This window comes from Tenrec ecaudatus, chromosome 7 (genome assembly GCF_050624435.1).
Source record: "Tenrec ecaudatus isolate mTenEca1 chromosome 7, mTenEca1.hap1, whole genome shotgun sequence".
Lineage (NCBI taxonomy): Eukaryota > Metazoa > Chordata > Mammalia > Afrosoricida > Tenrecidae > Tenrec > Tenrec ecaudatus.
In genome coordinates, this window is record NC_134536.1 from 160,144,783 (window position 1) to 160,172,290 (window position 27,508).

At 58.9% G+C, this 27,508-nt stretch overlaps 3 protein-coding genes across 8 annotated transcripts; 1 reads left to right on the top strand and 2 right to left on the bottom strand.

Moving 5' to 3' along the window:
* On the bottom strand, positions 1-13,922 carry CCHCR1 (coiled-coil alpha-helical rod protein 1). 2 transcript variants are annotated; one of them, XM_075555341.1, is made up of 18 exons: positions 13,802-13,922; positions 12,668-12,734; positions 12,372-12,585; positions 10,439-10,736; positions 8,994-9,157; positions 8,740-8,875; positions 8,469-8,579; positions 8,121-8,270; positions 6,331-6,441; positions 6,132-6,238; positions 2,963-3,075; positions 2,762-2,807; positions 2,464-2,612; positions 2,168-2,356; positions 1,957-2,058; positions 779-930; positions 462-651; positions 1-243 (listed from the first exon to the last, which is right to left on the bottom strand). In XM_075555341.1, exons 2-18 carry the CDS (start codon positions 12,726-12,728, stop codon positions 41-43), a joined length of 2,496 nt encoding a protein of 831 aa, XP_075411456.1. In that variant the 5' UTR covers positions 12,729-12,734; positions 13,802-13,922; the 3' UTR covers positions 1-40. The 2 variants fall into 2 exon arrangements, with proteins under 2 accessions (XP_075411456.1, XP_075411455.1); XM_075555340.1 differs by having other exon boundaries at positions 13,783-13,922.
* A 279-nt stretch (positions 13,923-14,201) lies between these two features.
* TCF19 (transcription factor 19) lies at positions 14,202-18,217 on the top strand. 3 transcript variants are annotated; one of them, XM_075555342.1, is made up of 4 exons: positions 14,209-14,387; positions 14,793-15,307; positions 16,443-17,007; positions 17,854-18,217. In XM_075555342.1, exons 2-4 carry the CDS (start codon positions 15,070-15,072, stop codon positions 17,861-17,863), a joined length of 813 nt encoding a protein of 270 aa, XP_075411457.1. In that variant the 5' UTR covers positions 14,209-14,387; positions 14,793-15,069; the 3' UTR covers positions 17,864-18,217. The 3 variants fall into 3 exon arrangements, with proteins under 3 accessions (XP_075411460.1, XP_075411457.1, XP_075411458.1); XM_075555343.1 differs by having other exon boundaries at positions 14,209-14,377; XM_075555345.1 differs by lacking the exon at positions 17,854-18,217 and having other exon boundaries at positions 14,202-14,387; positions 16,443-17,011.
* Positions 18,218-19,887: 1,670 nt separating this feature from the next.
* Positions 19,888-25,226, bottom strand: POU5F1 (POU class 5 homeobox 1). Of its 3 annotated transcripts, none has more exons than XM_075554147.1 (5): positions 24,824-25,226; positions 21,111-21,236; positions 20,718-20,848; positions 20,248-20,409; positions 19,888-20,154 (listed from the first exon to the last, which is right to left on the bottom strand). In XM_075554147.1, exons 1-5 carry the CDS (start codon positions 25,224-25,226, stop codon positions 19,888-19,890), a joined length of 1,089 nt encoding a protein of 362 aa, XP_075410262.1. The 3 variants fall into 3 exon arrangements, with proteins under 3 accessions (XP_075410262.1, XP_075410261.1, XP_075410263.1); XM_075554146.1 differs by having other exon boundaries at positions 21,111-21,233; positions 24,821-25,226; XM_075554148.1 differs by having other exon boundaries at positions 21,111-21,225; positions 24,819-25,226.
* Between the last annotated feature and the right edge of the window lie 2,282 nt (positions 25,227-27,508).

Genomic DNA, 27,508 nt, shown 5'->3' on the forward strand with positions numbered 1-27,508 from the left:
TCGGTCATCACGCTGCTTTATTGAGTGAGCCCAGGAGGAGTCACAGGTACCGGGTGGTGGGCGCATGGGGCAGGGGGCTGGCGGGCTTCCCCACTTCTCCGGAGCTTCCTGGGCACTCCCCGGGCCTCCCCTTCAGCAGCTGGCTGGGGCAAGAGCTCTGGCTGTCATCCTGACACAGGCCCTCCTCTCTGACAATGGCCTCCGTCAGGCCTTGCAGGTCATCGAGCAGAGCAGAGAGGGACCCTGGGGACAAAGAGGTCAAGAGGTCAGGACAGGACAGACGATGGCTCCTGGGGTGACTGTGCAGAAGGACCCAGGAGGGTGCAGGGCAGGAGGGGCAGGACGGGGATGGTCTGTGGTGAGCCTGTGGGCCCCCAAGGGTCACAGAGAACACTGCTGCTGAACCTGCAGCATCGGGGGGCGGGGGCGGGGCATGCCCACAGTCCTGGCCCAAGCCTCACCTGTTATGGCCTCCTTGGAGCGGGGTGAGGCTGCTGGGGATGAAGGCCTGGGGGGAGCTGAGAGTGCTAATGACCCCGGAGGCTGAGAGCTGGCCTCCAAGGGCTTTCCCGTGTCCAGGAAGGAAGGAAGGGCTGCTAGGAGCTGCTGCTGCTTGTGAGGGGAGAGGAGACCCTCCTGCCGCAAGGTGTTCTGGGGAGGAGACAATAAAATGCTACCTGGTCAAGGGGGGGGGGGTCCCTTACCTCTTTCTGCACCGGGGCCCTCCTCCAGCCACCACACAGTGGGGTGGGTCCTAGCGGCCTCACTGTCCCCCTACCAGCATCAGGTTCTTGTCCCTCTCCAGCTCCTGTAGGCGCCTGGTCAGCCGCAGCCCCTCCTCTTTGCGGGCCTCCTCCTGCAGCTGCCGGAGCTCCTGGTTCCGCTGCTTCTCCCGGGTGGCTTTCCGCTGGATCTGGCGCAGGGAGACCACTGTGGGGGAGCCAGCACACAAGGGGCCCGGTGGTCAGCCCAGAGGCCGCGAGACCCCACGCAAGCCCTCCTGGAAGGACAGGCAGAAACACCGGATCCCCAGTTCTCTGCGGCACAGTGGGAGGGGGAGCTGGAGCTGCTGCTCTGAACCCTGTCCCCAACGACCCCCAAGTCCCTTAGAGCAAGTCTGAATATAGACAGGCTGTTAGATTCGGGGCAGTTTGTTTTCGTTTTGTCTTCAACGCGGGATAGCATTGAGGCTACACAGAATTTCCCCCGCGTGGGAATGCAGTCCAAGGGCCATGCTTTCAGAGCCGTAAAAGGTCCAGAGAAAAGAGCACACGTCTCAGAGTGTGCACACAACGTAGGACAGACATGTGGCCAGAGGTCAGCTGCTACAGGGAGGTCTACTAAGTAAGGTGTCCAGAGCAGAACGCAGCTTCGCCCCAAGTGGCCTGCCACTAGTACGTCAGTTCTGGCTCGCAGAGAGACCGACCCTGCGGCACAGAGCAGAACTGCCCGGTGGGACGAGGCGCCTGCCGGGTGGGGAAGGGGTGCCATGTTCACCACCAGGCTTCCCACCGACCGGGGAGTTTTCGCAGCAGCCATTCCAGGGCTCCTTCTGCTGGGACTCCTCTCGGTACCCCCAACAGCACCGTCAGGAAGGGGCAGAAGGGTGGTCTGTGGTGGACGATCAGGAGGCCAGGGGCCCTGGTGACAAAGCGATGGCTGTGGGGCCGGAAGGGGGGCCAAGTGGTGGTCACCGTGATCCGGGCGTTGGTTGCTTGGATGTGTTTAAACCAAAGCCAGACTCACTGCCATCAAGTCAGTTCTGACTCACAGCGACCATAAAGGACAGGGCAAGTAGTCCCTGTGGGGTTCCACGAGTGCCTGGTGGCTGTACACCCTTTCTTTCTTTCATTACTTGTATCAGACAATGCTATCTTTTCATTTTCTAAGTTGGGATGGGGTGGTCTCGGCCCTTCCTCGCTCCTGGAAGGCCGGCGTCCCCCCGGCAAGCCTCACCGGCCTGGGCATGCTCCTTCCGCGCCTCGTTCAGTCTCCTCTCCATCTCTGACAGCTGCTCCCGCAGCCGGGTTTCCACCTCGGCCACCTTCTCTTGCAGAGCTGCGGTGAAAGTGCGCAGGCGGGGATCGGGTGTGTTAGGGCTCCCCCTCGGACCTCCGACCCCCACCCCCACCCCCGTGCTGTCCCCCTCCCCGCTCCGCCATGCCACCTTGCCCGTAGTCCTCCTGCTGCTGCGTCAGCTCCCGCCGCAGGCTGGCCGCCTCCTCGGTGCTCTCCTGCTGGCCCTGGCGAGCGGCCGCCAGCTGCAGCCCCACCCTGGCCAGGGCCTCCTGGGCTTGCTGCAGCTCCTGCTCCAGCTGCTGGGCGACCTCGCTCAGCTGCTTGCGCTCAGCCTCCCCTGGAGGAAGTGGGGGTCGGCCACAGCCTCCTCCCCACACCCGTGCCCCTGCCCCCGTGCCCAGGCCTCTCTCGCCCCCAGGCACCTGCTGCCGGGCCCCCGGGTACCTTGCTCCCGGGCTCGGCCCACCTCCTGCTGGATGAGGCGGGCACTCAGCTGCAGCTCTGCATCCAGGCGGTTCCGTTCTTCCCGCAGCTGCTGCAACTCGAGGCTCGCGTCCGCATCCACGGCCGGCAGGGGCGGGGGTGGGGGACAGCTGAGGGAGGAAGAGGCAAGAGTTGGGGGAGCCCATCTAGCACAGATGCCCACACCCCTGACCCTCCTCGGTCCTTACCGCTCTGGGTCCCAGCAACCAATACCCCAAAGCCCGCCTTCTTCCCCCACAGCCGGGGCCCCAGACCTCACCTGTCCTGGCGCAGCTGGGCAAGGGCCACTTTCCGAGCCACTAGGCCTGGGGGGCGGGTGGAGGGGACGGGGCAGATTCAGGCTCAGAGCAAACCGGGCCAGGAAGAAGAGGGTCAGAGATGGTGGAGGGCAGGGGCATCTCCCAGGGACCCTCCCCACCCTGAATGGTGTGGACCTTGCGGCAGCAGGGGCCCTACCCACCCTGAATGGTGTGGACCTTGCGGGCGGCATAGTTGAGTCGGTTGCTGAGGCTAGGCAGCCGGGCGACAGCCTGTTCCATGTTGGCCACCGTGTTCTGCAGCCAGACCTGAGAGCTGCGGACGGCCCAGGTCAGCGACCCTGTCCCCATCACCTCCCTCCCAAAGGGCCTCGCGGGCCCGCGCTGTCGGACAAGACAGGAAGGCAGAAGGGGGAGCTGGAAGTGGGGGAGAGAAGCTGGGGCCAGGGCCGAGGTCAGGCTTGCAAGGAACGTGCCCTGGCTCGCCGGACCTTTTCGGGAGCCGCTCCCGCTCAGCAAGCCCCCTTCACAGGCACCGAGACGGCAGGACCCAGGTGCCTAGAACCTTCCAGTGCCTGTCCTGGACAAATGAACTGACGCCACCGTGTTTCTTTACCAACCCCGTGAGGCATCTTAGAAGAACTGGTACAGCCCACCCTGAGCACCGCATCCCCCTGACCCCGACTCTTGGCGGGTACAGTTGGAAACCAGTAAGAATTCGGGCCCCACATGCCAGCCCACAGGTGAGAGCAGCTCCACAGAGTGAGAAAAGAGCCCCTCTGAGCTGCTAAGGGAATGTGGGGCTCCCTGGCCGCCGTCCTTCCCGCAGCATCAGTGTCTCTCCTTATCGGCGGCCTGGGCTCTGAATCAGGGAGCTCCGACCGTCCTTCGTGGCTCAGCCACGACATGAGTGCTGGAAACAGCACATGCACCAAACGGACACTGGCGTGTGTTAAGGCGGCCTTCGATCCTCCTCGTCTGTGGCTCACGCACCAAGGAAAGAGCGCGTAAAGGCGCAGGGTTCGGGACAGCAGGTTCCTTGGAGCAGTAAGCACGGGGGGCAGCGGGTCTTTACTGGGCCTGGCGAGCCCTGGCCTAATAGGGCCTCCTAGACGAACAGGTGGGACCAAGCAGATAAGGGAGAGGGGACCCTAGCGACGGGCCTGGCTGGCTTGGCCATCTCACTGGGCTTAAAAGGAGCCACCCTGAGGGGGAGGAGGGCACCGAACCATCGCCAAGAGGCATCAGAGACAGACTGTGGTCTTTGGACCTGGGAGACAGGTGTGCCCTGGACCCAGGAGACAAGGGAGGGAGGAAGCATTTCACACGGGGAAGTAGAAACCGCAGATGCAGAACCAGGGGTGTGGCAGACTCGAGATGGGGCAGTGAGCTTCCTAGTCCGAGAACTACAGCGGGTCTGCCAGCCTACAACACAGAGCTAGCGCTGAACACCTTTGGACTACGGTCTGCTGGCCGTTCGGCGGGCACTTAAGGGAGGAACTAAAGAGCTTTGTGGGCGCGAGGGACTGAGGGCAAGTGCAATGTGCCTGGAGGGATGGCTGAGAAGAAGCTGTCTTGACCTAGAACTGTATCCTGAGTCATTTCCTGATCCTGAATGACAGCCCTGTTACTTCCCTAATCAACCCCACACTCCTGAGGGTGGAGCATGCTCCGTGACCACCACAGTCAGAGACTGAGCCCAGCAAAGCTTGGGCCTGTCCTGTGGGAGGTGTTTCAGAGTTGGGAGCAAGGTCGAGGAGAGAAGGTCTATCTGAACTGCCCCCTCCCAGGAATCCACCCTGGGCTGCTGACCTTGATTCCCCTTCCCTCCCTGGAAATCGTAGGTCAGAGGCCTCTGTCACACCACTTTTACAAGCTCTCGGTGTTGAACTGTGAAGTGCAGTGTGTAGCTCCGAGGAACACACCCAGATGTATGAAGTGCAAACTGCCCCTCACCCCCTCTTTAATCCACCCCATTTCCCTCGGCTTGGGGACGATGCCACGCAGGTTCCTGTGGCTCTTCTTTATATTTCATTTGCATCACTTTGAGGTTTGCCCCCCTGAATCTGGAGAGCCTGGACCTTTGCCTCCACCACTGACAGTCAGGGATGGCCCCTCAACTCCAGGGACGGGGTGGAGGGCCCATCTTGGGGGCAAACTGTTAATAACTGGTAGAACAGGACCAGAGAAACAGTTGTCGGCGCTCAGGCCTTAAAGTGTTCCTTGCTAAGTCTTTGACCGAGAGTGACATGAGAAGACTGACTTTGGGGGCCAGCATGCCTGCTTCCTTTCATAACAAAAACACAGATCCTCAAAAGAAAAAGACAACTGCCCTTTCGATGGGTTCCAGGTACCAATCAGTGTCTGCTGGCAGCACTGCTGAAAGATAGGAGCAGTCCTAGAAACCACAACATACTGGAGCATTCAGGGAAAAGCAATGCCTGGGGAAGCCTGCTAGCCCATTCTTCAGGGTCTGGTCAGCCTGTCCGGACGGCCCCGGGCCGGTGGGTGCTCTGTGTGAGCTGGCTGGGCCAGAGGTTCCCGGGTGAATGGCAGTGGGTTTGGTGTCCGCAGCTAGAGAGCAAGAGCTTAAGCCCTGGGTGCCCCGGGAGCATGTGCAGTCCAAGTCTGTGCCAACAGCTAGACGAGGGATGACCAAGGCCTGAGGTGGTGCCCCAAAGAGCACTTAGACCTGGGCACCCCCACGTCTGCGGTGACTCTTGCTACGGCCATCTGCTGGCATAGAAATGCTGGACAACGCCTCTGGGACCTCGGGGCCCAGTGCCGGAGAGAGGGGGGGCAATCAGAGGCCTTTCTCCACGTGAGCTGAAAGGTACGGCAACCAGAGTTGCTAACGGACCAGCTGGGGTGTTGGTTGCAAGAAAAGCATGAGCTTGCAACCGATTCCATAAGGAAGCTGGCGTCCGGTTCGGGGAAGCAAATAGGTATAGAGTTGTGAGATACATTGATTTCCCCCCGCCCCTAAAAGTAACCGGCCAGGCCTGTAGATGTTTTTTAAGAGAGTCAGAAAAAGAAACAAGGAGAGGAGGAGGGCATGTAAGGAGAGACAAGGAAGCCCCAGCACCCACACCTCCACCTGCAGCTCTGAAGTTGGCATCGGGCCTTGCTGCTCTAGACTGGACAGCTGTCTATAGATTAAACTAGAAGACCAGTGCCTCGCCTGCCCCACTGGGCACTTCCAGCAACTGCCCTCCCATGCGGATGGGGAAGGGTTTGCCGCCTCAAAAGCAGACCCAGCCCTGAAGACACCCGCCCTCTGTGCTCCAGACCCAGTTTTCCAGCCCAGGACCCCCGCCCCGCACCCCGGGGCTTGAGGCCCTTGGAACCAGCTCCACCCCCAGGCCCAGGTACCTGCACACAGAACTGGTTACCAGCTTGAGCTGTTCCTCCGCCTTGGCTGTGGCCTGCTGCTGCCGGCGCCGGGCCTCCAGGGCGCGGCTCAGCTCCCCCTGCAGGGCCTGGGGAGGATAAGGGCACAGCTCAGCCTCCTCTGGCCCCACCTCTGCCCCGCAGCCACAGCCAGCCCACCCACCCTGCCTCAGCCCCTGACCTTGGCAGCGACCCGCTCCACCTCCACCTCCGCAGCCTTGTCTTGTAGGGAGCGCTGGAGGATGGCCAGCTCCTGTCTCTGTGTACCAACTCTGTCCTCCAGCTCGGCCACCTTCGGGGGGGGGGGGGAGACAGGAGGCTGGGGCTGGCACTGGGCAGCTTTGCAACAACGGCTGTGGAAGGTGCTCTGTCCCTTCTTCGAGAAACTGGGACTAGAAATACCGTATGACCAGCAAGTGAGCTCCCAAAACATCAACTCCCATCTAATCGATGCCAGCTCAGAGCAACCCTAGCAAGACCGTACAACGAACGGCCCCTGTGGGTGTCTGAGGCCCTAAAGTAGAACGCCTTCTCTCTCTCGCCTTCGGAGCGGCTGGTGCTCTCGAACCACTGACCTGGTGGTCAGTGGCACGCTGCATACACCACCCGGGCTCCCGAGAAATCAACCTACTTGGCCCCTGTCCTGGAGACATGAGGAATATAGGCCACCGGCATTCATAGACAACCTAACCGCCCCGCGGGGTAAGAGCAGCTCCGGGGACTGTGCCACACAGCCAAGCAAGCACCACGCATCGCCACAGCCTCGGGCCGAGAAGCCCGCTGGTGTCGCGGTTAGGCCAAACGCCTGGCTGTTAGAACACACGTCGGTGGTTCAGACCCACCAGCTGCTCCGAGCGAGGAGGACAGAGTCATCTGGTTCCCCGCAGAATACCCGGGAGGGTAGGTGGGCCGATGAGGGCCTGGGAACACGCAAGGGGAAGGTGGGGGAACTGGGGAGTCGGCGCCAATGGGGACAAGAAGGGGAGGTGCCGAGGAGGCTGAGGGTGGCAACGAGCCCACCGCACTTCTCGACGGGACTGAACGACTGGATTGGATGATGTTAATCATAGTTCGATAAAATTTACAAAGGAGGAGGAGGAGGAGGATGTGAGCGTGACACCCTGAGGGTCTGGATGGCAGGAGTGTGTGATGAAGCAAGCCAATCACAGAAGGGCAAGCATCGCACGAGACACACAAAACCAACCCAGAAAAGGCCGCACAATACAGATTTGGATGGATACGTGGGGTGGGAGTGGAAAGGAAGAGCTACAGGGTAGACAGATGTTAACTTGGATGAGGGGGAAAACAGCATCCATCCAATCTCCTAAGACAGAGATGGGGGGAAAGAGGGGAAAGGGGAGGAGAGGACAAGCCGCCGATGGAAGGCTTGATACCTTGTTTGGGTTGCGAAATGCAACAGGGACGGCCTGATACACCAATGCACCGTCCCACAGAGAAGACACCACACAAAACCAGGAGTCGATTCTGACTCATGGCACCCCGGTAGGACGAGGGACAGCTGCCCTGTGGGTTTTCTGAGACTCTAAGCCTCGTCTTTCTCCGTGCAAGCAGCTGGTGGTTTTGAACTGCTGACCTTGTGGTTAGCAGCCCAGGTTAGCAAAGTGAGGCCCGTTGTCTTCTAGAAGCACGCTTTGTGCGCCCGTACCTTGAAGAACAGTCCCAGGAGCCCCAGCAAGGACACCCCACCTCTAGCCATGCCGCCCATCCTAAGAGGTCTTGCCTGGTCAGTCCCCAGTCGCTCCGTGGCACGGCCCCCGGGGCACCCTGGGCGGCTTGCTGGCTCGTTGCAGGCCTCTGCTCTAGAATGGAAGCTGTGAGGGGGCTCGGGCTACCTCGACTGCCTGTCTTCGTGGTTGACTAAATGAACGTCTTCCTGTCGCGTAAGGAGCGTGGGGTAGGCACAGGCCAGCGGGGCAGGGAATCCGGGGCCGAAGACCCTCACTCGGTCACCTGTCTCCTTAGCTGTTCTTCATTCCTTCTGTGGCTCAGCTCCTGGGCCTTCAGCTGCACCATGAGGGCAAACACCTTGTCCCGCCAGCAGGTGAGCAAGGACTGGAACTTCTTGGTGAGCTGGGGCTCCAGGGAATCTGAAGGCTGAACCTGCGGTGGGAGCCAGTGGGGGAGAGAAGGGGCGACGTAAGACGGGGCAGTCTGTGCTCTTTCTCTGTCCCACCCTGAGCAACAGCAAGAGAAGGAGTCTGGGGGGGCGATATCCAGGGCAGGCCTCCAGCGCGCGTGCCCAGCCCTCCTGCTTGAAGGGCCTGAAGCAAGTACGGAACCCCGAGGGTGGAAAACTACCTTCCGGACCAGCTCCTCCTCCTGCAGGCTGAGGATGTAGGTGAGGCTCTGCACTCGCACCTGCAGCAGCTCGGCCGTGGTGTGCAGGACGTCCCGGTCCTCCTGCAAGCTCTGGGGCAGAAGGGGAGCTGCCCAGTCAGCCCTCTGCACTTGTCCTTGCTCCTCCTAGACTCTGGTCTCCATGTCCTCCTCACTCCCAGGTGTGGGGGGGCACCTCTCCCCCCCCCAGCTCTCACAACCCAGACCGCCCACTCCCCGCCCCCCCTCTCACATGCAGAGTTTCCAGCAGTTCTTTCCGCTCCTGGTCCCACGCCTGGCTGCGGACCTCTGTGGGGACTTGTTCCCCGACGTACGTCCGTAGATTCTCCACCAGGGCCACCTGAGCCTCCAGGTCTTCTTTGGCCTTGCTGGGGGAGAGGCGGGCACAGGCGGGCCTTCCGTGGGGGTATTCTGCGGATCTGCTACTCAGCCCAACTGCCTGCCCCCCACGGGGGACGGGGATGGGGCTCCCCCACCCCCACTTACTTCAGCTGTTTCTGCAGCAGCTCATTCTCCCTCTGAGTCACGGCCAGCTCCGTGGCTTCCTGGGCGCGTCTGGATTCCAAGCTATTCAGGGCCTTCTCCAAGCCCTCGGCCTTGTTGGTCAAACTGGAAAGAGCCTCCTGGTGAGCGGCCGTCAAGCCGTCGAGCTGGGGAAAGAAGCCTGGAGCTCAGCTGGGCTAGCCGAAGTCCGTTGGGGGGGCTTTCCGCACCTGCTCGGGCCTTGTCCCTTCACCCCTACCTTCCTGAGGCCTGCGGTAACCGTCCCAGCAAACCACCCAGCTGGGCATGGCCCTTGGCATCTCCCTCTCTCCCGGTGGCCCACACTTCAGTTCACCTCGATCCCTGTCTGGTCTCACTTCTCCCTCTCACTGGGGCCGCAGCAAGTCGGAAAACCCAGTGGGGAGACACCCATTAACCGCGTGGTTGGCTCCAAATTAGTGAACCACCCCTCCGCTCTCTCCTGGATGCGGGCAACAGCCCACCGTGGAGGTCTGCCGCACCTCCAAGGGCTCCGGCTTCACCACTCCGTGCTCATAAAGAACGGCGGCCATGTTTTCCTTCTAGAGCTTTTAGGGTTCCCGTTGCTTAACATGTTGGTTGTACCCGTGATGCTGCGCCCACCAACGACCAGCCGGTGGCTTTAAGCAAGGGAGATGTCTTCCTCACAGGATCGGAGGCCTGGAGACCTCCGTGGGTCTCGACATCGACCTGTCTCTCTGCTCATCCCGGTCTCCACAGAGAGGGCTCCACCCACCTCTCACCGCAGCCAAGAGGATCCATTCCCCACTGGGCTCATAACCCCAAACCACAGCGACCCGACCCGGCCGGGTCGAACTGCCACGTGTGTCCAAGACTAGAACTCTTGACGGGAGCAGACAGCCCCACGAGCCTGATTTTAATCAGACATCCGCTCCTCGGCCTTTGGGCTAAGACCAAGTGTAGTATTGAAGGGGGCATAATTCACTCCATAACTGGTGGCCTCAACTTCACCTCCCAACTAGCCTAGGGCTCCCTTGCCTTCGGAGCACGTCTCCCAATTGCAATTAGTTAGGAGTACACCAGAAGTCTCGTTCGTGTCGCCTGCCGTGGACTGGTGAGCTCACCCAGGACGGCAGGGTCTCAGGCCCGGCGAATCCCCAGCTCCTATGTCAGGAGTGGGAGCGACTCCCAGGATACAGTGAGCCCCCGGGGCCCCCACGGCATCCCCACCGGGTCCTAGACTGAGGTGGCAAACTCTGATGGTCTGAGCGAGGAAGGACAACGTCAAGTAGTGAGAGGACACCAAGTCAAGAAAGGAATGGAAATTGGGCCCCAAACACCCAACTTCGCCTTCACCCAGGTCACTCAGAGACCTTAGACTCCACTGCTCCTGGCAAGCCAGCACCCGCCTCTGCTCTTTGATGGCCTGTCCCCAGCCCAGCACTCACCTGCTCTTGGTGCAGCCTCTGAACTTCCTCCAGCTCCCTCTGGCTCCCCTCTTCCAGCTTCTCCCGGATGAGCTCAGCTCCGGCCAGGGCTGCCCGCAGTCCCTCAGCCTCCGCTCGGCCGGCCCTCTCGGCTTGCGCCAGAGCCTCCAGCTCCATGGTCTGGGCCTCCAGCCGCATCTTCTGCTGTAGTGAAGTTTCCCGCAGGCCCCGGGCCTCATCCTCGCACCGCCGCAGCTCCTGCAGCTGCCTGGAGATCAGCTCAGCCTGCTGGGCCAGTGCCTGAGACGTCTCCAGGCACCTTCAAACACAGATGGGCACAGGTGAGGGGGCTTTCAGACACCTGGGCCTTTCCCCTGCCACCTGGGGACACAGGAAACAGGAGGAGATTCTGGAGCTCCCATATGGAGAAGCGAGGGATTACAGAAGCAGCAGGAATACAACACAGAGATCTCTGCATGGAACATCACCAGTCCATCCCCCTGGCCCTAAGCATATCAGTCAGGCCCACTGTCTGGGCGCACAGAACCAAGGCTCATGGTCCAAGGGAAAGCAAGAGGTGTAGGCAGGGCTGGGAGTAGGGGACATCGTTAGGACGCACATTCTTAGCGGAGAGGTCGAAAGAACATGCCGAGGTTTCAGGATTCTGATTGACGGTCAAGAAAAGCTTTGGAGGAAGAATTTAGAGGCCTTGAAACTCAATTCATTGCCATTGAGGCTACTCACTAGCGACCCTACAAGACAGGGGAGAACTGACCCGGGACTTTCCGAGACTGTAACGCTTTAGGGGAGTACAGAATGCCATCTTTCTCCCACAGAGGCGCTGGTGGTTTTGAACTGCTGACCTTTGTGGTTATGAACCCAACTCATAACCCCTACGCCACTAGAAGCCATGGGCTTCTATGAAGAATAAGGCAAGGTGAGTTTTTTAAAAGCACTTTCTGGGCGTTTGTTAGCTAATATGGAGAGCCAAACCGGAGAGGTGTGTGCATCAGTAAATTACATAGTCCCTACCCGTGGGGAGTAGACAGTCTACTGGTGTCAGGTGAAGTTAACACTGCCTTTACCTCCATGAAGCCCAAGACAACAGGGTTTTTCAGAAATGGCAGGGTCCTCTGGCCTAGAGAAATGAAGGCAGGGTAACCAAACTAGTATCCAAGGGCCTCTGTCCCCCCCAACTCGCGGGCCAGAGCTCCCCGTCCTACTCCTTCCTCTGTGAGCGTGGTCCAACAGAGACGTGTGTGTTAAGCCCGAGTGAAGGCAAAGCGGCAGCGTGGCATTCCAGTGTATTTGGGACGCACACACACGAAAAATCACAACATTCTGCAAACGGTCAATACATCAACAAACGGCATGACCAGCGCAAACAACACGTCTTCCCTGACAGCTTCCTTCACCGGCTCCGCCAGCGCGAACGTGCACCCTCACACGGCTGTCATGTCCTGGTGGACTTACAGCCACCCAAAGTGACGGGAAAGAATTGCCCCCTGGGCTTTCCACCACCGTCAAGCCTTATAGAAGCAGGTCCCATCTTCCACCCACGCAGTCACTTGGGTGGGTTTGAACCACGAACCTTTCTGTTCGTGGCGGACCCCTCGCCATCACCGGTCTAGGCCGGGCTCCTTCACCACCGCAGAACCAGTCGGTCCTCTTGCTCCATACTTCTCATCGCCAATTAGAATCAGCTATTTGCCCCCCCTCACGCCTCGCCTAGAATTCCCAATGCCTCAGCATCAAGATGTCAACACTCACTGGTGTGATCCCTCCCTAGCGCTGAGCACACTACCTTGGTATTAGTTAGGTGTTGTAGGGGCCTTACTAATTGTTTGTGCACGTACGGAAAAATGGTGGAAAGAGCTGGGCCAGGGTAAGGATGTACTTTGATGAAGGGTCCAAGGCAGTAACGCCAAAGAAAATGGTGATGATGGCTCCCTACCTGATTCTCCGCCCCGGGTCCTGCCTATCACCAGAAGCATCCCGTTCCCACATGGCCATTTGAGGTCTCAAGTTGTCTAGCCGCCTCTCTGGGACATCTTGATGGGCAGGGGGTGGGACCAGGGAGATATCTGGAGCCCAGGTGGGAGTCATTCTTGGCACAGTTGGAAGGGACCGAGCTTGGAAGTGGGAGGGAGGAATTAGCCCCGGCGATCCTAAGGAATCAGAGAGATACAGAGGGTCAGTTTGCCAGGGATGGGGGGCAAATTCCAGTCCCTTGTCTGATCCCACACTGACCTGAAAGTCGTAACATCTCTACAGTATTTGAAGGGTCTAGATGCTGTCGCCAGCCATCCATGTTCCCCTGAGAAATTGGAGAAACAAGGTAACTCTGATTCACTTTGTCCAGGCCTACTTCCGAAGAGAAAGCCCCTTCAGAAACCAAGTCAGCCTCTAACTGTAGTCAGCTCCACCCCACTCTCAGCTCCTTTCTTATTTCCTGCGCAAGATCGCTGGGTGGTCCTGATGATACTGGCAATCGCCACACAGATGGCGCGAAACGGCCGAGGAGGGATGCTCTTAAGATTCTGCTCGTAAATACTTTTCAGATCCTGGGTGTTGTCTTTACCGTCTTCCTAAAGGTTCTATAATCCCTGCTGGTCCTGCACATCCAAGGGTCAGAGTCCAGGGGCTGGGAGCCCAATATCCAGGGCTCTCTCCACAGCTCAGCAAGGCCTTGGGGAAGGCCATTCAGACACCAAGAAGCCATGACTACTGGGCCCTTCCCTATAAAAAGCCTGGTCCCGGATAAGTACCACATGAAGGAGGAATAATACCTCCTGAGGGCCCCCCCTCTCCCAGACTACAGCCAGCCTCTATATCCCTAGGCAGAAAGGCGGGATCTCTGCCTCAGTCATCCCAATCCTCCACACCCCTCCCTTGAGCCCTCCTATCAATTTCTTCCTATTTCCTCAACTTCCAGTCCTGTTGCCCACGCCCCGCCTTTCTGGAGTCCCAGGGCATAAAAGAGCGGGCGCTTCCACATCTTTCCACCATCCCACGCCAATTCACCCAATTCTTCCAAAATCAGGGATCCTTCACTACATCCTAATCTGAGGTTACCATAGAGCAATTTTCCTGGCTCTCCACGCTCACCCTCATCTCCCCCACCCCACTCAGTCTGCTCCCTGCTCTACACTCCAGCGACTCTTGCTTTCCACCCGTGCGCTCCCCCCAAACACCCGTCACCCCTGAGCCTTCATCCCGGGGGGGCCCTGAATTTTAAGGGCGTCCTGACCACCTCATCGAGCCCCTTTCCCCCGCTTTCCCTGTGAACTCCCGAGACCCATCCCAGCACCCCGCCACAGCCCCTTCCCACCCCCCCCAACCGACTTTTCTCGAACGCCCCTTACCCAGCTCGAGAACCCCCACCTCGAGCCTTAGGCCACACCCCCTATGCCTCGCTAAGGAGCCCGACGCTGCGGATCCTGCCTGCGCCTGCGTAGAGCGGGAGGGCTGGCGGGCGGCTCCCAAACCGGAATCCGCTCTGCTGGAAAAGGGATGGCAAAAAAAAAAAAAGGGGGGGGGAAAAGTGGAAGAGCATGCGCAGTAGCGTCCACCAATTGGCCAATGAACGTGTTCGAGCATCTCCGCGCCCTGGCGGCTCCTCCCAACTCCGGGAACCCGGGAAAACGAGTCAACCAATCAGAAAAGGCGGGAGGCGGGCGTTCGCGGACCTTCTCGGCGTACAGACTAATGAGGCTGAGCGAGGGCAGGTGAGCTGTCCAATCAGAGGCGGCAAGGGGCGGGCTCCCCCGGCGCGGCGCAGACCCGGGAATTCCTAGGGAGGGTTCGCGCGGGCTCGCGCGCGCGCGCGGGGGTTCCGCCCCTCCTGGCCGCCACCCTCCCTGTCAAACAGCCGCGGGAGCTGCTGCGCGCACCGCGGGGCCGGAGGGGTCCCGGGACGGCCGCACGGGTCGCCCTGTCTGGAAAGGAGAGCGCTCCGAGGTTGCACTGTGTGGGTACATTCCTGGGGCCGGGAGGGAAATGGGCTGGTTGCCTTGCTGGATTATCACGGGGCGCTCCTTTTTACTTTCCAGCCCCCCGAGAAAAGTTGGGGAGGCAGATGTTTAGCTCTGCTTTAGTGGGAAGAAATCAGGCCTTTTCAGGGATGACAGGAAATTCGCTCGCGGCATTCCAAACGAAATCGGGATGCGAAGTGGCCAGAAAAGCGGGGGTCCCGGGGCGAACAATAAGGGTACTCCCTTTGGCTAAGCGGTTTGGTAGCGAGAAGCAGCAGATTCTTTTCGGTGAATTGCAAGGTGCTAAGCTCTGTTGCACCGAAGCAAGCCCCGCACTCTCCAATTCGCATTTCCCTAGAAACTGCCTAAAGTTTGTGTTTGTTTGTTTGTTTGGGGCACAGATCGGAGGTGTCGCGAATAATTGGGGACCTGAGGATCCGACTCCACTGAGGCGCCCTAGGGCGTTGCTGAAGGGCAGGACTCCTTAAAATTTTCCGCTGCAAAGCTGTTGGATGGGGTTCGCCGTTCCTGCCTAGACTGTCCATCCTGAAACTGCCCCACCCAGACAGTGTATTCGAAGTCTAACTTATCGCCCAAGTTCACGGCTCACTGGGAGGAGAACTTGGAAAAGTGAATGGATTCCTGAAGTGGAAGGCTTGGTGCGCAGAGGCACCGCCGATGCTGCCTTGCTTCCAGCTGCTGCGCATCGGGGGCGGCCGGGGCGGCGATCTTTACACCTTCCATCCACCTACTGGGGCTGGCTGCACCTATCGCCTGGGCCGCAGGGCCGACCTGTGTGATGTGGCCCTGCAACCCCAGGGGGACCCCAGCCTCATCTCTGGGGTGCACGCGGAACTGCACGCCGAGCGCCGCGGTGAGAACTGGAGGGTAAGCCTGGAAGACCACAGCAGCCAAGGTGAGCCCCCAAACGCGGCAGACTTGCCCCTGGGCAGTGAGATCCAGGCCTGGGTGATTATGGGGCTCCATGGGGTCCCTGCCTGCCTCCAAACTCCCCATCTTGGGGGAGGGGGAAGATGGACAGCACAGACCATCTTACCAGAAGTATGGTGTCAGCTGCCAAAGGTCACTCTTGGTGACCCTCTGACAGGGAAGAACTGCTCCTGTAACAGCCTTACAGGCGTGTCTTATTTCTCAAGCTGGTGGTTTCGAACTGCTGACCTGGCTAGCAGCCACCAGAGCTGGAGGGCTGATCCTTGGGGCCCTTTTAAGCCCATACAAAAGGCTGGGAAGTAGAACCAGGGTTTGGAGCATGCTCATGGGGTCTGTCTGTGGCCATCGGTGACCAGGCTTTTACCCAGGCCCTAGGTGCACTTTGCTTCCGTCGGGGGCGGGGGGGGGGGGGGGGGCGTAGGTACATGTTGAGTCACGTCTTCATGACCTGGGCACTTGCCTTTCTCCCTAATAGCAGTGGCGGAAACGGATTTGGGCCCCCAGACCCGCCACTGGCTCCAGTCACCTCACCTCTCCGGGTTCTGGTGCTCATAGGTGAAATGTGCCCAGTAAGGCTTAGGAACTGTACCTGTGGAGGTTGAATAACGAACGAGAGGCGCCCACTCACCTAGGACTTAAGCACTATCGTGAGTGAAAGGAGGGGCATGTAGGCAGACCTTTCTATCGCCGTTTGGCAGAACAGGAAAGGAAGGCCCAGAGAGGTAAAGGATCTATCTCATCCAGGATCACAGAGCAGGTGGGTGGAGGGTCACGACTTGAGGCCGGACAGGCCACCTCCAGAGCTACGCTGAGATAATACCGTTCATTGAGTCGGAGCTGGCTGGGCGCGTTCCCACTGAGACAGGGAGCTCAGGAGAAGCGGGAAGGAGGAGTCCATTCCCCTGGCCAGAGGTGCGTGCTGGAGGGCACAAGAAAGCAAAACAAAAGAAAGTTACTGTCCTTGGGTTGCTGGCTGAAGGGCTTAGAATGAGGAGGGTGCCACGTTCGTCCTGATGGACCCAGGACAGACTAGGTCTAAATGTCTCCATGTCTGACTGGGTCCTTTCTCTCTGTTTTGCTCGTTCTCTGTATCTCAATAGGGACCTTAGTCAATAGTGTCCGACTCCCAAGGGGTCACAGACTGGAGCTGAGTGACGGTGACCTCCTAACCTTTGGCCCTGAAGGGACCCCAGGATCCAGCCCCTCTGAGTTCTACTTCATGTTCCAACAAGTTCGAGTCAAACCTCAGGATTTTTCAGCCATCACCATTCCGCTGTCTAGGGGAGAAACGGGGGCCAGGGGCGGTTTCCAGCCCATGTTACCCTCCGAGGGGGCTCCGCAGCGGCCCCTCAGCACGCTTTCCCTAGCCCCAAAGGCCACCCTGATCCTCAACTCCATCGGCAGCCTTAGCAAGCTCCGTTCCCAGCCTCTCACCTTCTCCCGGGGTGGAGGTGGGTCCCCGAGCTTACCCTCTCCCACGCCCCCTGAAGAAGTCGGGGCTGCCCCTTCTGCCCCAGCCCCGGCCCCCCGAAACCGAAGGAAATCAGTTCACCGAGTGTTGGCAGAACTGGACGATGAGAGGGGGTCTCCTGAGAGCTCCCCACCAGCCCTCATGGAACCCAGGAAGAAACTCCGAGGAGAGAAAGCCCCACTGAAACCCACTGGGTAAGTGGAGCTACCTCCCCACTGTGCGCCCTCTGGGTGGTTTCAGAGCCCCAGCCCTGACTGAGAAGGCCTGCCCTGTGGGGGTGGGGTGGGCAGAGGTGGAAGTATGCCACCCCAGGGATGGAAAGAAATAACAGGACAAAGCAAGAGTGAGGCAGGCTGGAGGCATTAGTTCCAACTTTCATTCAGTCTCTTCAACCCCATTCTTGTCTAGTTCTGAAAACCATATCCAAACCCTTGCCGCTTTATAGGACAGGACAGAACTGCTCCCCAGGGTGTCCTCAATGTCAGTGAGTTTTCCTTTAGGGTGGGTGGGGCCTCCAGGCTCACCCTGTAGGTTTTCAGACTTATTTCTAGGTTCACGTTATAAATATCTTGAGTTTCCCTGGGGGCCAGCCTTGGACTTCCATGGTTCAGGGATCATTTTCAAGGCGCCCCCAAAAGGTTTCTAGTGACTTTGGTTTTTGCGTCTTCCCCTCAACTTCCTAGAGACCGTCGCAGGCGCCCTCAGAAGCACCCAGAGAGTGCCCTCTGGGCATCCCCTGCAGTTGGGGGCAAGGACTCTTGTGCAGCTCCCCAATGCTGCCTGCCCCAAGAAGAGACAGTGGCCTGGGTTCAGTGTGATGCTTGTGACACCTGATTCCATGGGGTGTGTGCTGGCTACAGTGTGCAGGCTGCAAGGGAGACAGATTTCCGGTGCCCAGGGTGCCATGCTGGTATCGAAGCCGAAAGCCCAGCCCCCTGGCACAAGAGGACAGAGCTGGGTCATCCAGGCCAGGGGGGGCCTAAGCAATGAGGCGCAAATGGATCCTAAGAAATGTTGCCCTCCTTCCCTTCCCTCCCCAGGATGGAGTGACTCAGAGGCCCCTTGCCTTGGAGACCGAGTCAGGGACTGGAGCTCATGGTCAACGGTGACAGAAGAGATGGATCCTGCCAGGGAAGCACTTCCAAGTTGTCGCCAGCAAACTAGAAACACCGCTGATCTAGGCTGTAGAGCTTGTTGCCATGGATACCAGGTCTGGGCAAGTCCAACGTGTGGGCAAGCGGGTGCTTGGTGTCCTTCGACAGCATCACCTAAGGGCTCCTGGAAAACCCAGGACGTGGCCCTAAAATGCCCCTGTGGCTAACGCTGCTCCTGCCCAGAGTTATCACCGTGGCCTGGCTTGTTTGTGTTTTCTGCTTATTTCCCAATAAAAACAAGTTCCATGCACACCCGACTCCCTATTCTTCTTGGGGTTGGGGAGTGAGGATTAGGTTAAAGTCTGAAAATTGGATTCTTAAGAAGGTAGACAGGATGCAGACCTTCTACAGGTTCCCCTTGGACACTAGAACCTCCAGGGAGATCCCAGGGCACCCCAGCTGAGGTGTGTGCTGGCCTGGTTTAATGTGGATCAACCCAGCCCGCATACAGTCCCCAATTTTCTTCGATACTCCTCCCACCAACCAAGAGCTGGTCAGGGTATTGGGTTTTATAGGTCACTGCCCCCAATTGAAGCCATTTATTCTTATCAAGCTGACTTCCGCTCTTAGGGTAACCCCTACGTGGTGACGGGAACACAGGACTGTGCCATAGGGTTTTCTTGGTTGTCCTCTGGGGAAAGGAACTTTGGTGGTGCTGTGGATGAAGCACTGAACTGCAAAACACCTCACACTGCCAGTGAGTCAATGCCAACTCAACGTGACCCCTCAGAGTAGCCTAAATCGCCTGTCATTAGACGCCGATGCTGCTGGGCCCCCGTGCCATCCTTCCCACGTTCTGTGCTTGGGCCCATTGCCGCAGCCACCCGGTTATCCTATCTTGCTTCCACTGGCCCTCTACCAAGCATGGTGTCTCTCCAGGGACTAGTCTCTCCTGACACGTTCAAAGTAGGAGACAAGTCTCCCCAACTATGGGAGTACAAAGCCTCTTCTGGGGAGCAGCTGGTGGTTTTGAACTGCTGACCTTGAAGTTAGCAACCCATGTCACCACTATGCCACCAGGGCTCCTTCAGAACTGGGTTAAGGTGTTTGGGGCCAGCAGCCGCTCCCTGCTCGCGGAAAGCTGACCAGCCCCAGCAGCCCATGGAGCAGGATTGTGGGCTAGGGGTTGGCATGTGAAGCTCCATGGCAGACCTTCATCCCTGGTGACAGCCAACCAACATTCAACGTCACTGTCGACATAGGGTGTCTGCCATCTTTCCGGGAGCAGAGATCACGGGCACCACTGAAGGACTCCACTCCTATTGTCGTGAGGTCCCATCAAGTTGGTTCCAACCCCAACCAATCGAAACCACCAGTCCTGCGGCATCCTCACAATGACTCTGGTTTGCATCCCTTGTTGCAGCCACTGTGCCAGTCCATTTTGTCCAAGGTCTTCAGTGGGCCACGTGTTGGGCTGCTAACCTCAAGTTCAGCAGTCGGCAACCACACCGCCTGCTCCACGAAGAAGACAAGGCTTTCCACTCCTGTAAAGATCCAGTCTTGGAAGGCCCACAGGGGCACGTGTACCTGTCCTACAGGATGGACGAGACGGCATCCACTTGAGGGGAGCGAGTTTGGGGTTTGGGTGTTGGAAGAGATGCCCCACCTCACCCCCCATGGCCATACTCCTCCCTCCTGCAGTCCCCGAAGCAGACTAAACCAAACGACAAGTCTTATCTGGTGCACCCCAGGTTTCTTTATTGAGGAAGAAAGTGATGTGACTCCAATCCAGAGCATCTTTGGGCTTCACCTTCCTGCCACCCAGCTCTTCTCCCACCCCCCACCCTTAGTGGCCCCAATGCCTTCCTTAGTGAATGAAGAACCTAACCCCCAAAGCCCTGGTTCACACCCAGGGCCCTATTTCCCCAGCTCCCTTGCCCCGCTTTCCTCCCCCACCCGCTCCTGGGAAGGGCGGGCACCTCAGTTTGAATGCATGGGTGAGCCCAGAGGGGTGACCTGGACGCCAGGGCAGGCTTCCCCTTCCGGGAAAGGGACCGAGGAGTACAGAGTAGTAAAGTGAGGACCCCCATAGCCCGGGGCACCGAAATGGGGCCCTGGCGCCAGAGGGAAAGACATGGGCCCCCCTGGGAAAGGAGAGCCGGCAGCTTCAAAATCCTCGCGCTGCGCGTAGTCGCTGCTGGATCGTTTGCCTTTCTGGCGCCGGTTACAGAACCACACTCGGACCACCTGGGGGTGGACACACGGGGAGGGCAGCTCCAGGGAGGTAGGAGGGGCTCGGGACAGAGGAGTAGGCAGAGGCGAGTGGGGAGGGGCACTCACGTCCTTCTCGAGCCCCAGCTGCTGGGCGATGTGGCCGATCTGCTGCAGAGAGGGTTTGGGGCACTGCAGGAACAGGCTCTCCAGGCTGCCACGCACGCGGTTCTCGATGCTCGTCCGCTTCCTCTTACGCGCCTGCTGCAGCAGAGTCTCCGTCTTGCATATCTGGCCCAGCGGGGACAAGAAAGCAGAAGGGGGTCACAAACCTGGCAGCGCCAACAGGCCAGCGGCGAGCGGGTGGGCGAAGGGACAAGTGAACAACGGGGCGTCACCAGAGCCAGAACGCAGGACAGGGACCAGCGGAGGCCAAGCACCTTCGCATAGAACTGAGACATTACCCCTCCATCCCACCCTACCAGGAACTGCCGCTCCACAGGAGGAGAGGTGGGAGCCAGGCTAAGGGATAGATTGGAGGGGGTGGGGGGTGTTTCCCCCACTGCATCCCCCCCCAACCCACCCCCGCCTGCCCACACCTCCTGGAGGTTTTCGTTGTTGTCGGCCTCCTCCACCCACTTCTGCAGCAGGGGCTGCAGCTTGCACATGTTCTTGAAACTGAGCTGCAGCGCCTCAAAGCGGCAGATGGTGGTCTGGCTGAACACCTTCCCTGGGAGAGTCAGTGGGAAAGAAGCAAAGTGATAGCGTACCCCAAGTCCTCAGGACCAGTGGACCCTCCAGGACTCCCCGCTATATCCCACACTAGGGGCCCCACCTGTCTAAGTCAGCCCAAGCATCCACTTCCCAGAGTGCCCCCCAAACACTTCCCTCCTTGTCCACCCTCCCTTGCCCTTGGGGGAAGGAAAGGCTCAACGGAATGCTGCCTTCTGGGGGGCGTGGCCCCAGAGGACAGAACCCCCTGAATGACTCACCAAAGAGAACCCCCAGGGTAAGCCCCACATCAGCCTGGGTGTACCCTAGGGTAATCCTCTTTTGCTTTAGAAGTTTAGCAAATTGCTCCAGGTCTTTCTGACGAGTTTTGATGTCCTGGGATTGTTTAGGGAAAAAAAGTGTTTGTTTTTTTTCCCCCAGCAGAGGACTCAAAAGCACAATACACTCACTCACTCACACCCTTGTGCCCCCATTTTCCTTCTCCATAGTTTGCGGATGTGGCCTCAAAGGCCTTTGGAAGGGGCTATCCCTAGGCTCCCGCTGCCCCTTCACATCTACAAACACCCCTCATTTTTACTGTCCCTGTACTAGGAACCCCTCCCTCCTCCAGAAATCTGCACGTGCAGATTTTAATCCAATAGATAGAGTGCCCATACGTGGGGAGGTGGGGTCATGGCTTCAGAGAGAACTCTGTCAAGGTATGATGGGAATTCTAGGACTGCCCTGTTCGGGGATTGAACGAAAGCACACAGCATTTAATACTAACCCAAACACATGCACCCCAGCTTACTTTGGGGGTGGCTGGGTGCCACATGAAGCAGACCCAACAATTACCCTTACTGTTACAACAGATGTCCAGGAGCCCTGGTGGCCTGGCAGGTAACACAGTGGGCTGCTAACCACAAGGTCACAAGCATGAGGACAGTGGTTCAAAACCACCCCTCTCTCTCTCTCAGGGGTAGGGAAGGAGACAGAGAGCCAGCTAGTGCTCAATTAAAAAAAAATCTGTATATAGCTGATTGACCTGGGTGCTTTGCAATATTAAAACATCTCTTTAAAAAAAAAACCCAACTCTATTGATTCATTTATTCCAGATTGAGCACCTTCTAGATGCCAGGGAGGAGTCTTGGTAGCGTAACGGGCCCGTTCAAAACCACCAGCCGCTCCACAAGAGAACGCTGTGGCCTTCTGCTCCCATGTTTCCCACAGCCTGGGAAACCCACAGGGGCAGTTCGGTTTGGAAAGAGATGTACCCTCTCAAGCTCCATAAAGCAGGCCAATAATTACTCGAATGTTAGGGTGGCAAGGAGCCCTGGTCCTAGTGGGTAACCCCTGGGCTGCTAACCACAAGGTCACAACCACAAGGTCAGTTCAAAATCATCAGCTAACCCTCAAGCGAAAGATAAGGTTTTTCTAAGGCTCTTAGGGAGTCTCAGAAAGCCACAGGAGGGGGGTTGGGGGGGGCGACGGCAGTTCTATAGGCTGTAGACTCCCTGTGAGTCAGAATTGACTCCACAGCAGGGAGGTGGGTGGGGAGAGTTATGGGAAGTGATCAAGGAGGGAGATTGATCTGAGCCAAGGGTTAGCTGGAGACTGTTCTAGATAGACAGAAAGGACAGGGTTGTTTGGGAGGAACCAAGTGTGGCTGGGGCAGGTGGGGGGCTGCAGGATGCCAGAACCACCCCCAGCCACCCTACCCCCAAGCCCAGAAAGGCAGAGCTTGTAAGCACTGCTGTGCCCTTTCGTCATTCCGGGCCCTTGGGAGTCACATGGGCTCGTTTGGAGGAGGGAAATGGTCGGCTCCTGCATTGTAAGCTGATCACCCATCAGCTTCGGCATTGTCAATTGATCACCGGAGGCTAAATTGCAGGGTAGAATGATGGAAACCACTTAGTCAGACGGAAGGGGGGGGGGGCTGGGATGAGGGAGGTGGAAGGGACACACGCAGCCCATCTGAAGGGGCTTCATGACCTGTGCCAACAGATGCAAAGCTCATGGGATCTTCCCACGAGCGCTGGTCAGTGCCCCGGTAGGTTCCAGCTACCTACGGACAACAGTTGGTCCCCTCTGCTTAGAGGTGGGTCTGCCGAGCAGACCAGGAATCTGAGCGCACACGGGTTTTCTGGTGCCGACTCCTTACTACGGTGTAGTGAACCATTTCACCTGGGTTTTACAGATTAGTGTTTAGGCAGCACAATGGCCCCGTGCTTACCTTGCTTGTTGGGTAATCAATCCATCCCTGAGCAACTGTGATGCAGTGGGAGCCACCCCATGTGCCGAGGCACCCTTGGCAAGGGGGGGGCGCGAGGGGGTAAGGGTGTAGATGTCTGCTCGCTCACTGCCACCCTCAGAGACCCCATAGGGCAGGGTAGACCTGCCTCTGTGAGTTTCCCCATAGAATCCCCTTTCCAGCTTTGGGTCTTGAGGAAGGAAATGTAAAGAGAGGAAGGGGGAGCTCAGAAGAAAGCCAAGTCTGTGGGTGAAACCTGGGGGGGGGGTGATCAATGGTATTACATTCTAATAAGCTAATCTCCATTCCTAACACCTGTTCTCCCACAGTCGATCCTATCTAGGCCCACTTGCCCGAAGCCTTTGAAGTCCTGGGGAGGGGAAATCCCTTGCACTTCACCCCTTCAGCAGTTCCTACTGCACCTCCCTCGAGATCTGGGGCCCCCGGTTAATGAGACAATGATGTAGGAATGGGGCGAGCAGCCAGGCACTTAGGAAATGGCCCACAATTGGCAGCCATCATCATTCAAGGCTCAGCAGTCACCTCCTGCCAAGAATCTGGGGCTACTCCATGGAGGCTGAAACGACTCTCACACCTCATTGGGTGGAGCAGCAGGGCTTAGAACACCACCTCTAATTGCTGAGGCTGGACTCTTCCATAGCCTCCCGGGATGCCCTAACCAGCCAAGTCTTCAGCCCCCACCCCCCGCCCCCCAGCAAACCCAATCCACTTTGGGGACAAAGAGCTAACATCTCCGACAGGACAGCCAGCTGTTGGCTTTCCCCCGCTTTTTCCATCACAATTTCTGCAGAAAGGTGACTCGCTGGTCCCTGAGGCACAGAAGTAAGTTGTTGGGTGCCCACCCAGAGGCGTCTCCGACCCAGTAACCCTGCGGGGCAGCTCAGAACGACGCCACTGAGTTTCCCAAGCTTTGGTGCCAAGGGAGCTGACCGCCAAGTCCAACCACCGAGCTTCCAGTTAGCAGCCGGGCGCCTGCCCTTCCCTTCCCTCCCCTCCGGCAGAGGTACGCCAACTACTCCATTCCCTGCCGTTGAAGTCAATTCCGACTCGCAGTGACCCCAGAAGTCCGCTTGGAAATGCCCCCTTGGCGACTTTCAAGGAGCCTGTAAATCTTTATGGAAGCCGAACGCCTCAGCTTTCTCCCTGGGAGCAACGGGTGGTTTCGAGGTGCAGACCTTGGAGTTAGCAGCCCAATGTGTTGAAGCCAAGAGACCTTAAAAGGGACCCAGGGTCGGCTTGACTCGGCCCTGATCAACAACAGCTCCTCGCTCCGGGCCAGTCACACCCTAGACCTCCGGGAACAATTAGCCTGGGATAAGAAGTAGTTTTATTTTTAACCTTCAGGCTACACTTAACCCTGAGGTCAAAGACCCTGGCTCCCACGGGACCAAGGGTTCAAACAAGAAGGTAGAAAGAATGGCGTGATCACCCACCTCAACCTTGGCCAGGGCTAGTGCCCAGTGATCTGACCCTGGTCCGGCCGAGGGGAGACAAGAAAGCCCCTTGACAAGGACTGGCTCCAAGGCCAGTGTCCCCTCGTGGTTCCCTCTCCGAATCCAGGTTTCCAGCCCCACCCAGACTCTGCTTCCTGGACTGCCCCTCTGCCTGGAGCCGTCTGCCCCAGCCTGCTCCTCTCTGGTTCCAGGTCTAGGTAGGTCCAGGATCCACTGCCCTGTCCTGCCAGCCCTGCCACCTGGAACCACGGCTGGTCACTTACCTCCTCGGGGCTCTCGTCCATCTTCTCCTGGTCCCTCTTCCCGGCATCAGGCAGGGCAGAGAGGGGCTCCGGAGAGGCCTCATCTGAGTGACTCTCAACCCCAGCGCCTGCCTCACCCTCAGGCTGAGGGGTCTCCAAGCCACCGTGGGGCAAGCCCGCACCAAGTTGAGGTCCACAGTACGCCATGCCTCCACACAAGTCGTAGGGCGAGGGGCACGGTGGAATGCCCCATACCTCAGCACCGGACCCAAGACCCGGCCCAAGCCCTGGGCCACCCGGTGTGCCGGTAAAGCTCAGCCAGGTCCTTGGGTCAGCCCAGCCCGGCTCTGGTCCTAGTGCCCCTGGCCCTTCGCCTCCACCACCTGGTGGGGGCGAGAAGGCAAAGTCGGCAGCCAGGTGTCCCGCCATGGGGAAGGAGGGCACCCCTAGCTGGGGGCCTGGAGAAAGGAGGTCTCTCCGAAGGCCTGCTCACCACCTCTCTCCCTCCCCAATCCCACCCGGCTGCCTTGACCGCTGGCCCCGCCCCCTAGGTGGGTGGAGGAGAGGGAGGTGGGGGTGGGAGAAACTGAGGGATGGGTGTTAGCCTGTAGGCTGCATTAGCTGTAGTCATAGTGGAGTTGGAAGGCGTGTGTGTGTGTGTGTGTGTGTGTGTGTTTTGTGTTGGGGGAACTTCATTTCTGACTCCCAGCAGGCTCCTTGGCTCCACAGGCCTGGGAGCCTATGGACCTTCCCCATAACCAGACCCCTAGCACCTCACTGTCCCTCGCTGGAGCCCAGAAACTCCATAAACTTGTACTGCCGGGACCCCTCCACTCATGACCCAGAAACCCATGCATTCCTTCCCACCTTACTGGCCAGACCTGGGTGACCCTAGGTTCCCCGCAAATCCCCAGCACCCACCTGCCCAGCCTGCCGGGCCTTACGCCCATCGCCCATGGCCCCACGCCATAGGGATGGATGGTCTGAATCTGTCTCAAGGGTCCCATGTCATCCCTCCTCTCCCTCCCCGTCTTCCGGTCCCTGAGTCTCCGTGTGGAACCGGCTCAGGTGGTAGGAGACCCCGCGGTGGCCCCTGGCTTCCCCTTTTCCAAGCAAGGCTCTGGAATGACCGCGCCCAAGTTTTCCAGTCTTGGTCCCGACTGCTTCCTCATGGCGTCCCCCAAGCCGGGCCTGCACAGGCCAGCCCTCACTGGTGGCCCTCTTCCGGGACCTAGGATGGGACTCCAGGCCCGGCTCGCCCTCCCCCACCTCCCTAGGACAGGCCTGCAGCCCTAGGCCTTGGGTGGGGAAAGTCAAGGTGGGAGGGGGGAAGGAGAGAAAATCCGACTTCAGGTTCAAAGCGGCCTGGGAGGGACCCGGGAAGAGGACCGGACAATGGCCCAGGCTGGACCATCCCAGCCCCCAGAGGGGCAGGACTAACCCTAAACAAGTGCTCAAGCCTTGAATGGGCCTGGATGGCTCCCCTGGGGACAGCTTCCTGCTCCCCCCCACCTCGGCCCTCCATCCCAACCCCCTCTCACAGTCACTAAAAGGAGTTGCAGCTAGCCCCCTTCCCCAAGTCCCCCTCAAAGATTGCACCTCCTCAGATAGGGCCCCCCGCCCCCACCGGGACCCACAAATTCCCCTGGACTTTTCTTCCAGACTCGGGGGTCCGCCCCAGCGCTCGCCCCTCCCCCTGCCCCAGGCCACAGGATGCTCTTTGTTTTGGGGGTGCTGCAGAAAGGTGCTGAGACGCTCAGGAGCGGTAGGAGGCCTCCGTGCAGGAAACCTGTCCCGAGCTCCCCCTCGAGGTCTGCTTTGGGGGACCCGGTCTGGTGTTTGGAGGGCTGTTTGCAAACGAATAGCCCTCCTGCGCCTGTCTTCGAGGAACGGTGTTTGTCTGTCTGCTCCTAAAACCCGGTCCCAAGTGGAGGCCCTGGGGCAAATGGTGGGTGGGCTCTCTGAGATGATTCTGAGTCTGAAGTCCCCACAGCTTAGGTGTCAAAAGCCTGAGCCTAGGGCTAAGACCGGCCCAGCCTCTCCTCAGCCCATCTCAGCTGATTTCTGGAGGGCTGGGGGCCCTGGTGTGGGCCCTTTTGACTGTGGCTTTCCGCTTGTCTCTTCTGAGTCTGCACCGCACTGCCCTTGTCCACCGGTCTGTCCGTCTGTTGACTAAGAGCAAGGAACTGGACCTGTGTCTCAGGTGGGCGACGCCCGAAAAAAGTTGGTGCTGGGTGCACCACGAAGTCACTCGCGCGGGCCCAAAGGCAGGGCGCTGGAGGGGCTTGGTGGGGGTGGAGGGCCCACCCCAGCCAGTCCCCCCTCCCCCAGCAGAGCCATCACATCACCTTTGTCATGCACCCGAGCTGCCGTCTGCCGAGAAGACCACCGCCTGGGGCGGGGGAGGGGCAGGCCTGGGCCTGGGGCTCCCACTGCCTCCCACCCTCGACGTCTCCCGAAAACCTGGGACCCTGCCCGGTATCCCCACAGGGCATCAATCAGCCTCTGGCTTCTCCCATCACAGTTTGTGTTCGGGAGGAAGCGAGTCACAGCCTCGGGAGCCCATGGGGCAAGTTCAACTTTGTGCGAGGTGCTAGAGCAGGGTTCTCTCAACTGTGGGTCCCGACCCCTTGGTGGGGGGGGGAGGTCGAACGACCCTTTCACGGGCCTTGCCTAATACCGCCTGCATATCGATCGGATATTGACATGAC